Source organism: Python bivittatus, unplaced genomic scaffold (genome assembly GCF_059951505.1).
Source record: "Python bivittatus isolate LINGU-HERP-01145 unplaced genomic scaffold, Pbiv_v1 ctg000330_np1212, whole genome shotgun sequence".
Classification (NCBI taxonomy): Eukaryota; Metazoa; Chordata; class Lepidosauria; order Squamata; family Pythonidae; genus Python; species Python bivittatus.
The window spans coordinates 37,799,406-37,813,677 of NW_028277058.1; the positions used below are offsets into that span (position 1 = coordinate 37,799,406).

The following is a 14,272-nucleotide window of genomic DNA, read 5'->3' on the forward strand; positions in this document are numbered from 1 at the left end:
GAGTTTTTCTTTGGACCTTCCTACCTTGCCTAAAAGATGTCCCAGTGTTTGAAAATAGAAGCCTTCCAGAACACCCGTGTCCATAACTAGTGTGAGATGGGGACTCCTGCTGGGTCTACTGCTAATTCCTGGAGCTTAGAGGCTCTCTCATGAGATGTCCCTGTGTCTTGTTTTATAATTTCCAGTCTGCCCAAAGGCTTGCTGAGTCAAAGGCTATCGTAACATAAAGAAGATTGATTGTAAGAGGAGAGAATAGAAGGTTAGAAGTTATCCAACAATTGAGATAATAGAACAAACAGGCACAGCAGGTCATACTGCTATACTTTTTCTTATCATGAAATATATTTCTAATTATATGCTAGTAATCCATTCTAGGAGCCAGTCTGATATAGTGATTAAAGGCACCAGGCGAGAAACTGGGAGACCATGAGCTCTAGTCCCACCTTAGGCACAAGCCAGTGGGGTGACCTTGGGCTAGCCACTCTTTCTCAGCCCTAGGAAGAAGGCAGCCGTGGCAAACCACTTCTTCTGAAATCTTGCCAAGAAAACTGCAGGGACTAGTTCAGATAGTTGCCAGGAGCCAAGGCTGCCTCAAAGGCATACACACAAATTCTAATTTTGCTATTATATCCTATCAACACTGGCAAATTATATGTGAGTGTCCTACTTTGTCATCTTTTTTAAAGTGTTCATTTCCTCTATCCATGTCCACTTCCACTCAATAAACACACTATGAACTGGAAGACTGCCATAATGGAGAGGATGAAGGAAAAACACTTTCATATCTGTTTCTTTCCTATTCAGCTCACTGTTGCTCAGGACAACCAAATCCAAGAGGTGTCACTGGGAAATGTCTTGAGTAGGAATCATCATCATTGCAGGAGATTTGTGAGAAATAAGAAAGGCACATATATCCTGTCTTTCCCAAGGGTTTCCCAAAGGTATCTCACATAATGCATCGATTACACAGAATGAGTGGTTTCAGTCAAATACAACTGGCTCACCTCTTGCCACCATCCCTGTACATAGCATGAGATGGGCAGAGATTTTATTTTCACCTAAGACAAAAAAACCAGTTTGGGTTTACGCTAATTTAGTGAGGGGTCAACACTGTTTTTTTTTAAAGAAAAACAAACTGCAACGCTTTAAGATATATCTTTGAATCCTTGAGATTATGCCAGTCTGATTTTGCAGAAGGGAACCCTAACTTCTTTATTTCCTAATGTTAACAGTGGATTGTGCTAGTAGGCTTCCATATCCAGGCTACACAAATCCAGACAGTCATTAGATTGGAGTCAAGAGTTGAAGTACTGTATCTCTCCGCTGTCATCTAGTGGCTGTCCAGATTTTTACAGGCCAGATATGGTAATCTTATATGGATGGGAAAGCAGCAAGGTCAAATTTAGCCTCACCCCATTTCAAACATACCTATACTCTAAATCCATTGCCCCATCTAGAGCACAACCTTTTCCCCCCACTTCCCACTTCTAATTCAATATTTATGCAAAGTGGGCTATTAAAATACAGAGAACCAGATAATTGTTTGAACTGTTAGTATTTTTGGTAAATTGCAAGAGCAATGAATATATCAGAATGATGCGATTTCATAATGAAAAGCAATAAACGAGTGCAATGTATGTTCTGCTGCCTTGGGGTCCCTGATGCAAGAGTTACAAACATGCCCTCTAGTGATCAATCTGAAGAAACTACTTCCAGTTAGAGAAATTTGTGCAAGGATGAAAAGGAAAAAGGTCATCCACTCCCTTTCCTTCCTCTAGCTTAAGTTCAGCAACAACAGGGTAAAATGGAGCCACAATGGCATGACCTAAAGACACATATCAGAACAGGGTATTTTATGCAGCCAATTCCCTTGTCTTATCTAGGCTCTGGTTTCCTTCAACCACCGGAGAGGAAACCATTATTAATCTTCTTGCACAGAAGTGGACTCCAGCTCTTAAAAACATAAGCCTTCAACTAATATAACCTCACTGGAACCACTGCAAAGTAGTCCATATTATGGGAGCAGGTAAACTAGGGTATTTGGAACTATAACTTCCACAGTCCTTAGCAATGCTAAGGAGTTATTTGACAGCAAAGTAGCATCACTTAGCTCCAGCTGCAGAAAGGCACAGTTCATTTCCTGCAGCCATTTAAGGCAAGGCTCCATGTTTACGACCCACTTCAGTAAAGGCCTCCACACATCGATCAATATCCTCTTCGCTGTGAACTGCTGAGATCTGTACTCGGATACGGGCTTTACCCTTAGGCACTACGGGATAGCTGAAGCCGATGACATAGATGCCTGTTAGGTGAGAAAAAGGGTGCTGCGGTTAGTCCAACCTTGCTTTATTATTTGCATGGTTTACTGCCTTAAACCTTACTCGGTAAGTTGCTCAGAGAGGTCTCAATATTGAAATGCAGTTAATAAAATAAATAACATATGGATAGCATAACATACAGCAAGATCCTATGACACTAATCTGCACTGTAGAGTGATGGTAGAACTCTAGCACTGAAGGATTACGCTGGTGTGCTGGTGTGGAATGTTTAACTAAGCAGTCTGTGCTATATATTTCTGTCATGGAAGGGAAGGTTGGCAATTTGGCTAGGGTTTGGCTGATCTTCTTTCAATGGTAGGCTGAAAATAGGAGAAAGGTGCTAGGTGGACTTAGGAAGCTGCTGAAGCAGACCATTGGTGCATCTTACTTGGCATCCTCTGCTTCAACTGGCAGTGGCACTCCAGGTTTCAGGCCAGAATCTCTTCTAGTCTAATTAGAAGGTCCAAAGTTCTAAAGAATGCAAAAGAATGAACAGAAAAAGATGCTTATGGAAGAATAGATGGTTTAAGAAAGAGAGAAGACAAGGAACAGAAGCAAGAAGTAGCTAACTGGAAAGGGAATTTCATAGCACTCGAACTCTGACGTGGATGCTTATCATCTACAGATCTGCAATTCTAATCTCACTGCCTCTTTATGACCCATCAACCCAAGGTGGAAGTAAATGCCAAATTAGCAGCTGTAAAGCACTCGGACTTCCAGCACTGTACAATGTCTGAGAGATAACTCTAGGATCTCTTTCAAAATCACAAAATGGCACATTTGGATCATTTTGGGAGGAAAGAGATTTTAGAAACTGCTAAAAGTTCAGTTGATATTTGCCAGGACTCATCTGCTTCTATGGGGCTCTTCTTCCATGCTAGGTTTCTGGAAACAACACTGCCTAAAATACCTGTTAGAAGATGCAATGCTAGACTTAGTTGGCTGAAGTTGCCTTTTAGTCAAGTGTGAGCTTCCTTTAACATTGTTTTTAGAAGAAAAACAAAATGTTCATTCAGTGAAAAAAGCGACTAATATTAAAATTAAATAACAACAGAAAGACATCTATTAGGGCTATCATTTAATCAAGAATACCACCTAAATTAATATATTATTCACAAGAGTGAAAGGTACAATGCTTCATCAAGATGCACACCTTTTTGAAGCACCTGCATTTAAAAAATGGAACTACTGTGGGAAAAGCTGAGTCAAAAGGAGATAATACATCAGATTCTCATATTAATTTTCATGATATCAGCTGATCCAAGCTATAGAAGCTATATTTAGCAAATTTAAAAAGAAGCACTATATCAAGGATGTGTCAAGTCCTTATCCTCTTCTATTTGGCACTGGTGAGAGCACACTGAAATTCTGTATATAATTCTGGGAACCACGGTTCCAGAAAGATGTTGACAGGTTGGAGAGTTCAGAGGATGGCAATCCAAATGATATTGGGATCTGAGGACGTGCCCTACGAGGACAGGCTGAAAGAACTCTAAATGTTCAATTTGGAGAACACTGAGGGAAGCTCTCAGTGCTCAAGTACATAATATCAGTATTCAGGTTCACAAAAGGGTGCCATGAGGAACATGGTCAGAAGCTATTTTCCACTCCACACATACTAGGGCCAGAAATAATGGATATTAGTTGCAGCTACCTAGATTTCACTTCAACGTAAGCAAAACTACCTGATAAGACCTGTACAAGAGTGCAACAGTCTCTGTAGGGAGACTGTGGGTTCTCCATCTAAGAAGGCTTTTAAGGAGGGTGGTGTAACTGGTTTTCCTAGAGGGTGGAACTAGATAATCCCCGTGGTAATCTTTCAGCTTGACCGTCCCACAATTCTATTAATTCAAAAAGGAATTTGTTTCATTTGTGAAAATGGCAGAAGTCTCAGAAATAGGAATTAGCTCAGCTATTTCTTCTACCTGAAAACTGCCAGGATGTTCTCCTCATTTACCTATCTTCTGTTAAAGAGTAAATTGGGATGGAACAGGGGAGCACTAGTTCCAACTCTGATGGCCTTCAATGGAGAAGGATGCAAGTGGATTTGTTCTCATAGTTCTAAGATTTTAAATCAGCTGCACAAATCAGATTCCTTCTAGAAGTTATGGGTTATTACCACCCATGATGTCTATAACGGCAGAATATTTAAAGGGCACCAGGTATAGGGTGACAGCTTTAAGCCTTCCTACAACTTAACTGGTACTGAAACCAATACCTGAGGGCAAAACATCACATTAGATTATGTGAGCCCCCTACTACTCCAAAACGTTTACCTCTTTTTAGCATATCATCAGCCATCACTGAAGCTAACCGGGCATCACCCAACATCACAGGGCAAATAGGATGATTATTGCCTGAAATCGTAAAGCCAGCTGCTGCCATCTTGCTTCGGAACCTGCAAGGAAAATCATTTCATCTGTTTTATGCTAAATGCATAAGCCTGGCATCTCAGTAATTCACTCTTTCTGATAGCAGAAAACATAATTTCCTAGAAAGAGAATTCAGATGATAGGTGCCACTGGTTATATAACAAACAGCAGAACCACTGAGAACATGTATGATATAAGGGGACAAGTTCCTCCTTCCAAAACAGAATAGGATCTAAGCATGATTTATTTAGTTAGGCAACAACTGGCTTCAGCAACCAGTTCCAGCTTCCCTTCTCTTCTCCACCACGATTGCTTGCAAAGAAACTACGATACTTCAGCAAAGTATACACATAGACACATCATTAAACAAAGTCAGGTGGTTCCTATTCTCTCTCTTCCCCCATCCTCACATGCAGAAGACTGGCTGCAGTGCTTTCTCCATCTCATAATAAACTAAGAGAACCAAAGCTCTTTTGCAACCTAATGAAGGCACAATTACTCCAGACAGCAGACTGCTGCTCCTCCTGGGCCTCTTCCATTTCTTGCAGGATGACACCTAGTGATGTGAGGTCAGCAATCAGGCTGCCTGGATTGGATGTGTAGGCTCAACACAGTATGACACCTTCAAGAAGAGGCCCAGGAAGAACAGAAAAAAATAACAATTGGTTCTCATGAACCAGACCAAAGCAGCTACATAAAAAGCCTGTTAGCATCCAATGCTGGGAGAAGTATCAAAAAATGGAAAATGAGGATGGAATGGAACATCCTGGAGGACAGCTGAACTGGTTGGTCAGAACAAGAGAACCATGTTACTACATTTTGATAGAAGTTCTACCTTTTGCACAAACTGAGCAAGTTTCATTAGCTCACTTAATTGGCACAGCAGGACAAGGTATTTCATCGCCTTCACCTGAAATGTTGAGCATTCAGCAAGGATTGGGGCAAGAATGTAAAAAAAAACCAATTCAAAGTAGAAGGCTACAGGAAGAAAAACATCCTCCTTATGAGAACTATAGAAATCAGATGAGTCTGAATTAGGTAGCAATTCTTACTACATCTTCTAGAAGACAGAGACATATATGGAATTGTAAATACAGTATTTCCAGAATTCAACTGGAATACCATTTGTCTAAGGCAGACAAAGTTCAGTTCATTCCTTAGTTCTCATTTGAAGAATGTTTATTAGAACTAGATGAACAAGAAGGATGAAAATATAAATGTTTCAGTGCAAGCTGGCAAGCCTCTTTCTTCCATTCTTATCACAAAGCATGCTTAGGTTCAACTGCTTAGAAATGCATTGCTAAGGGGAATTCTTGCAGAGTAAGGACTGCTGATTTGTTAAGCTCTAGAGTATGTTTTTAGATTCTTCCATCATGCTAAGACATTATAAAACTTGCTTAGTTTTGGCTTAGCATGCTGTGTTTATGGCTTGTTAACTATGGTTTATGATTTACCATGCTGTGCAAATATAGGTTTATTCAAATAACACTTAAGCAACCCATACTTTAGTTCAATAGGTGAACCAGTCCCTATTTCCATGTAGAGCAACCTATTATTAGATTAGATTATTAGTGTTATCTATAAAATATAATATAAATATATTCTCCCTTACTGTGAAGTCTTGGCAGCCATGGACTGTGCAATGGCATTGCTCTCCATGAGTAGGTCCAGAGCTTTGGAGGCACAGCCCACAACAGCAGGAGGTAAGCTGTTGGAAAAGAGGTAAGGGCGAGAACGTTGGCGCAGAAGATCCACAAGTGCTTTAGGACCAGTTGTATAGCCACCTACAAAGAGAAAAAATAATTCTTCTATTACAGGCCCGCAAAGCTTGCAATCCACCAACCAGTAATCGACAATGAGCCTTCCAAGATCCTGACCCACAGTCTTTGCTCTTTTTATAGTCCAGACAGTGAAGATCAAAGATCCCAATGGGCTATCATGGATGACTGGTGGTCTGTGCTCCTCTTGATGGTTCATGCATTTATGCGGGAAAAGTACAGTAATTAGCATAAAGACTAACCAAGTTCTTCACTTCACTTTGAAAGGAATCTGCATTAGATGCAGGAAGAGTAAGTTAGTGGCAAACACTGACAATCAAATATTTTGCTTTTCTTAGGACAGGTAGAACAATATTTTTGTGGGCAGCAACTATGCTTTTGAATGGCTAATGGCTGTAGGGGCAGAGACCTAAAGATAGCATAGGATGGGGTAAAGCCTGAATCTCCTTTTTTCTTTGAATTAAAATAGGGCTGTCAGTGGCTTAATACTCTTGTTACTTCTCATTTACCCCCAATCTAAAGAAAATTGTGCTGATTTGGTGGTTTGGAAAGTGTTGAGGGACTCCAGAAACATAAAAAAAAAATGGACCTGGTTGATTGAATGTGGCCTGCAGGCAACCCAGATTTATCTAATGGCTATACATATTGCCAGAGGTAGAATTTAGAGAGTTAGATGGTTGGAGTCTTGGCTAGGATTTCCTTTTGAAAGGGTTCAGTGAAAGGGTTTCAGGCCTCCATAGTTAGAATGGAGAAAAACAATTTAAAGGAACTTAAATGCTTTTCCCCTTCCTAAAGAAGTTTGTATGGTGCTGCTGGATCAATTATCCTGGCTTGATACATGCCTAGGAGCTACAGATGACCATGAAATGGACAGAAATAGTACTATGTCTAGACAGGCATGAATTGATACCTCAAGCTCAATTATTCTCTTAAATTTCCCATTCTTATACATTGTCCTCCCCAGCCTTCCCCAACATGGAGCCTACCATCCTGTCAAGGAATAATGGTATGCAACACATCTGGAGAGCACCAGATTGGAGTAGACAAAGCTAGTGTCTTTGGCTATAGTACAAGACCATAAACCCGTCCTCTCCTTCAAACTTATTTCCAAGATAGGAGTGAGAAAGATCTGCAAAGCTGCTTGCAGTGTAAAGCAAAGCATAAATTAGTAAGCTAAAATAGAAAATACATTGCTCTGTCTTTCCTCCAAGCTTCCAAGGGTTAGAAACGATATGTTAAAACCACTAGCTGGAATTGGCACCTGCTGCTCCCCCAAGGGCTTTTCCAAGTGTTGAGTTGATTATAGTTACTTGATCCATCACTCCCAAAAGCTCATCAGTGCCCCTGCAGGGAGAAAAGAGCTTTAATAGTCTAGCCAGTTCAGGTCAAAGTAACAACAACTTAAAACCAGCATGCTAACACTCACTTACTCCATGGAGCCTTGCCCCTTCATTGTCATTTTTAGAATGGAAGGATACAAACAACTATCTAGTCTGAAAAAGAAAACCTGTAAATTCTAATGGAATATACAGTCTTCTCCAACTTGACATCAGGTTGGGGAAGACTATTCTAGAACTGTCATACCATAAACATTTTTGTGTGTTCTTGCTTTTTAAGTCTCCCTCAAAAAGACTTTGCCCAAAACAGATCTAGAATTGTCTTCCATGTGTCTCTCTACACAGACTATAATAAGCCACTCCAGAATAGGCTTGACTTCCTGTCTGCAGAGAACTCTTCAAACAAGCATATTGTTCAGGAGCCTTCTCTGCTATTAAGGAAGCTCTTATGCACTACAAAGGATTGAGGGATGTATTCAAAAGAATCTCTTTGAAAATAGGGACTAACAAAGTCTGATAGCATACAGTATATTCAGATCCAAAGTGAACAAGAGGGCTTGTTCAGATCCAGCATAGGAGCCCCCTCTCTTATTGTCAGCTGCTCTTTAAAGGAGTAGGAAGAGGGTACCTGTGCTGGATCTGAAGCACTCTTGCCTGTTTTGGATCTGAATACCATACACCTCAAAGTGAGTATATGATCTAAAATGTGCTTATTTCCCAACAACACTTGCATTGTAGAAGATTGGTACAGTTTTAAGAATGTTTATCTGCCATTCATGATCATCTCAAAAGAATTCCCAGAAACACAGTCTGAGAAACAATTGACCTATGTACAAGGGGGAAGGTATACACAAATAAAAGGCTGACACTTCCCTTCACATATAGAATTCCACACAAATGTAAATACAGTGTGGAATGCATTGTATTTGTCATCTTACAAGCAGGATGGCAAATACATTGTTGTTGTCATCATCCTGTAAGCAGACCGCTGTTCCATTTTTATGACAACTTCCATTCCATGACTCTTGTTATTAAGCTCTTATTATACTGTATACTGCTGAGAGAGGGACCATATACCGGTAGTCCTCACTTAATGACCACAATTGGGACTGGCAACTCTGTCACTAAGCGACATGGTTGTTAAATGAAACATCACGTGACCAAGCCCAACTCATGTCAGTTCCATTGCAGTCGTTAAGCCAATCACCCACGGTCATTAACCATGACTTGCAACCTCCTGCCGGCTTCCCCATTGACTTTGCTTGTCAGAAGCTGGCTGTGAAGATCGCAAATGGCAATCACGTGACTGTGGGATGCTGCGACCATTGTAAGTTCGAGAACCAGTCATAAACCTACTGTTCCAGCATCACTGGACATTTGAATGGTTGCTACACAACGCAGACATTAACCAAGGACTACCTGTATTATGCTAAATCATACTGTGTTTTATTTGATCTTGACTTAGCTTGTTGTGTGAACCCAATCACTGTGGACCAGAAATCATGGGTTGCATAATGCATTGCATTACTTCAGACATTATGGTTTATTTAACAAATCATGGATAATTTAACATGAGAACTCAGAAGATAGCTGTGTATACACGCACACTGCTGTATATGTAAAAAAAAATTGTGTGCCTTTTTGACAAAAAGCAACACAGAAACAAATTTTAACTAGCTATTCTCAACAAATGCAGTCACTATAGCTGCTTTTCTAAAATCCTTTCCACCAGAAAAAAAGAGGTAAAAGAGAATAATAGTTTCTTACCTGCCATTAGGCCCAAGAAATCCAGTGGCATGACATTCATCGACAAAAACAAAGGCTTTGTATTTCTGAGCGAGGCTACAGATTTCCTTTAAGGGGGCAATATCACCATCCATGGAAAAAGCACCATCAGTAGCTACCATCCGTAGACGATATTTCTGTGCGGAACAGAGGGTGACATAGTATAGGCAAGGGATTCTAGCTAGCCAAAGAACCTGAGACTTTTTTTGTTTGTTTTTTTGAGATTTGTACTACTGAACAATCTAGGAAAAGTCCCGTTACTAACCTGTGCGTCCTGCAGCTTGACTTCCAGATCCTGCATATCCATATGTTTGTAACGATACTTATTGGCTTTACACAGACGGATGCCATCAATGATGGAGGCATGGTTCAGTTCATCTGACAGTATTGCATCTTCAGGTGTCAGAAGTGCCTGTAAATACCAGAAAAGAAACAGAATAGTTACAGAAAGCAACTAGTTGCTCCATTTAGCATGACAGTCTCATATCTCCCATAAAATGTTATTCTGGCTAGTCCAAAGACTACCCCAAAGATTAAATTACAGAGTCCCCTGACATTAGTTCATCACAGATGGGAATTAACAAAGATTCTAATATGGCTAAGTTATTAACAACTGTTGTTTGGAATGGTTGGTATGTTTATTTTGCATGCATGTAATTATAACAGGCTCTTTACTTAAACATTTATTTCCCTCTGACACCTCTGTTTACATTTTTTGCTCTATACCCCTATGTCTATTTCCATATACAAGTTTCTGGAACATACGTACATACACAGGCCTGGTTCCTCTACCACACTAAGCCATGGTTTAACCATGATTTATTAAATAAACTACATTTGGCTGGGTGCACACCATACACTAAACCAGATCAAAACATATTATAATTTAATATGAGTCTAATCACTGTACCATAATATTGCAATTAAAGGAATTAAAATAACCTTTGTTATTTATTGCAACAGAACTACTACTACAGCAAATCATTCAGGAATTACAGCAAAGACAGTTGCTTTGGGATTGTGATGGGTAACCCACCCCACACCCACCCATCAGTCTCCCATTCACATAAAGCTAACAACCTCAAAGATCCCAGCATTGGCATCAAAGCAGCTGATGTAGAGAATGGCATCTTCTCTTTGATGGAAATGAGCAATCTTCTTCTCCAGATCTTTATGTATATTCTAAACAGTCGGAAAGTAGACAAAAAACCCCAACATAAATGGCTACAATGATCAGTGTTACCCATGCAGGTTGAAAAATCTACATCCATATTTTTGAGGATAGAACCACAGTGCATTCACACATTGATAAATCATGGTTTGCTTCAATCACATTTTCTTGCACAAAGTATGATAAGAAGCATAGACAGTACTATACCATAAACAATCCAGCATATCTGAGAGCACTAGCTTGAGAAAAGATGTTATTTATTATCTAATAGATCTATACCTCCAACATTATATACAACTCATTTCAGTATGTCCAGGTGTAACTCATCCCTCTCCACGTAGAAAGCAGCTTCTGGTCCAGCACCAAACACATCTACACAGTCAAATCTGAATGGAAGGGTGATATTACTTTACATTCTGTTTTCTTGTCAGAAATATCCAAATAACTGCAGGTGCAGTAACTATTATTTCACCAAGATAGATCAACGTGGCTTTAGAGCAGCATTTCTCAACCTTGGCAACTTTAAGAGGTGTGGACTTCAACTCCCAGAATTCCCCAGCCAGCATGCTAGCTGGCGAATTCTGGGAGTTGAAGTCCACATCTTAAAGTTGCCAAGATTGAGAAACGCTGCTTTAGAGAGACCCACTGTATGAGGAAACACAAAATCAGAACTGGGTAATAGGTATATAATAGAATCCTGAGAAACTAAAATCTTTATAAACCTTAGCCCCTAAAGCTAGCCCAGGAAATGTGTTAGTCATTTTTCATGCTTTTCTCTTTCCTCCATCCCCAAAGTTCAGGACTTCTGGTATGGAATTATAGCATTCCATAATAATGTTAGGGCTATGCACTGCTTTGGATTCAAAGGCAAAAAAATTACTCAGAGCCTGCAGGAGCATGTACGTGACATCTGTCTGTAATTCCTTAAGCCAAATGCATCTTTTCTTGGGATTGTGCTGCAGCTGGGGAGAGATGCTGGGAGATCTTAAGGAAAGATGCAGCTTCTTCAAGAAGTTGTAGATACTGCTAGTGAGCACCCCATATGCTCCAAAGCCCCTTTCTGCCCTCAGATTGAAGTGGTAAACAGCCCTAAGAAATAATACAACAGAATGTTGTCTTGTCTGTGAAAATAATAGCTTTAACTCTAAAAAAAACTGTCCCCAGGGCAACTGCTAAAGAAAATCAAGTTTTCAAATATTTGCCCTGCAAATATAGTAAGGTGTTATTAAATGAAGAAGGAAAAGGTAGCTTTTACACAGTTCTGCATTCCTACTCCTTCCTACTTGCGTTCCACAGATGAAGCGGACAGAACTGAGGCCAGCTCCATACTTCCCTAGAGCATCAAGTCCAGCATGGATAACTTCTGGATGACTAGAAAGTCCAAGGTAATTGTTGGCACAGAAATTCAGGATATCTGCAAAAATGACAAATAGTAACAGGAAGAAGCAAACTGGGCACAAGTAGTCCAGCCTTGTGCATCTTAAATAATTCTATATTTTTCACTTAGATTGTAGATATATACAATTTTGCTTTATGCCACAAGGTTTTTTTGTCCATTTAACCTACTCTAATCAGCTGCAGCTTGTCAGAACATCTAGCAGACATCATTTTGTCATTTGTTGCCTGAGATTTGAACACTTGAAGATAGACTATTAAGAACATTACCCTACAGGCCTTCCTCAATAATTGCAGGTTTCAATACTAATTTTTAAAAAATACCTGAACAGACAAGGCCCACTGAGTTACTGAAAAGGCTTTTGTTTACACTAGCAAATATGGGAGAATGAACCTTTGTTTGAATTGTTCTTTTTATTTTAAAGTTTGTATTTCTAGATCTTTACGGAACAGCTGTTCTTTATAGACATACCAGTAAACATCATTGTTTGGACTGTAATGCAGAGAGTCAGAGCTATGGACATAAATGCAAAGAGTGGTCATGGGAACAGCAAGATCAAAGTTAAGTTATAATATTAATCTACTCCAAGGGTGGGTAACTTGAGGTCCCAGGGCTTCACACTGGAATCCCCTTTTTGTTGACTTGGCACGCCCTTTGGCTCTGATGGGCTGAAAGAAACAGCAAGAACCTATGCTGTCAATTAATCTGGGAAATAGATGAAAACCGAAGTATAAAACCCTAACAAAAGGTATCAGTGTTAAAAACAGAATCCCCATATCTACCCCAAACTTGCTCTTGTCCAAATATGATACGGCCCCATTCAAAAAAGTTAAGTGCAGCCCTTAAAAGTCTGCCCCCATCTTCACTCTCCCCACCTATCACAACTTTCTCAGCTTATGAAAACGTGTGTGAGCATGTAACCTGTGCACTGGTCCCAGGTTCAGCAAGATCCCAACTACCACTTCTTTTTAACTTATTCTTAAACGATGCAGTGTATGTCAAATTATTTAGATGGTTAAACAAAAAGGAATAGTAAAGAGTTAAAAATGTTGTTCCTAAATGGGAGGAATAGGGACTAAAATGATAAATGTGGTTTGAAATAAGCAAGCGTAACATAATGGGTAAAAAAAAATTGTACACATGGGACAATCCGATCTTTAAGATTGGGCACAAACCATTTTTCTGGAGGGGGGGAAGCATTAACATTTTAGACTAGTTTATTGTTAACCAGTTTTTTCAAAACTTTTGATTTTTGTGAAAATAATTCTGACTATGTGAGAGTTCTCATGGTAATATATTCAGTGAAAAAATCTTGACTGTATAGTTTGAGTATGATGCATTAGCTGCATCTGAAGTTTCTAAATTTCTAATATGATTAGAAAAAGCTCTAACCCTAGAGCTAACTTTTATTTATCATTGAGAAGTGATACTGAAAAAATATGGGTAATTTGCACATAGCTTCCAATAATAGGTTAGAAGATTTTGTTTTAACAAATCAATGGGCCAGGGTTTTTAAAAATGTCACATCAGTATCACTTGAACTTAAGATGAATTTAATCTTTCAAAACTACTAGATATACAGATAAGGGATGTGTAAGAAGGGTTGGATTTGATGCAGGGTTCCCAAGAAAACGACAAGGCTCGTTATAACCTAAATCTTAACTCATAAAATTGATCTGTTTTTTTCCTTTTCTTGTAGGGCTACCAGCGCCACTAACATTCAACAGATGATACGTCTGAATTCTGCTTATCAAATGCATTCGTTCACCAAGAAGAAAAAAGAGGACCACGATCTCCTGAAACTACTGCCAAATGACTTTCCCCCGCAAAGCTTCGTCTCTCCTTCCCAACATACTGCCCACGGCTTACCTCCTCGGCTGCCTTCCACGTTAATATGCGGGCCTTGCTTTGACGTTATCACCCTCTCGCTCTTCCAGGTCCCTGCACCCCGGATACCCTCCAGCTCACCCTCCAACAGGCGCGTGAGCTGGGCTAAAGCAGACTGTGCCCGCGAGGGGCTGCATTGCCCCAGAACAAACGGGGACCGAACGAACTGACTGCACCACATGCTCCCGAAGGCAGTTTCCGCCTCTACAAAAGAAGCTAAAGCTGAGC

General features: G+C 39.9%; 1 protein-coding gene across 1 annotated transcript; it reads right to left on the reverse strand.

Moving 5' to 3' along the window:
• Nucleotides 1-24: 24 nt before the first annotated feature.
• GCAT (glycine C-acetyltransferase) lies at nt 25-14,272 on the reverse strand. The gene is made up of 9 exons (XM_007439097.4): nt 14,027-14,272; nt 12,045-12,175; nt 10,671-10,772; nt 9,856-10,002; nt 9,573-9,727; nt 7,730-7,812; nt 6,303-6,474; nt 4,595-4,716; nt 25-2,302 (listed from the first exon to the last, which is right to left on the reverse strand). The coding sequence occupies exons 1-9, from the start codon at nt 14,223-14,225 to the stop codon at nt 2,151-2,153; spliced, it is 1,263 nt and encodes a 420-aa protein (XP_007439159.1). The 5' UTR covers nt 14,226-14,272; the 3' UTR covers nt 25-2,150.

Coding starts and splice junctions, on each gene's coding strand:
- GCAT (XM_007439097.4), bottom strand. CDS start 14,225: ATGTGGTGCAGTCAGTTCGTTCGGTCCCCGTTTGTTCTGGGGCAATGC. Junction 10,003..10,670: donor CCAATGCTGGGATCTTTGAG/GTTGTTAGCTTT, acceptor TGGTATTTACAG/GCACTTCTGACACCTGAAGA. Junction 4,717..6,302: donor ATGGCTGCCAAGACTTCACA/GTAAGGGAGAAT, acceptor TTTTCCTTGCAG/GTTCCGAAGCAAGATGGCAG.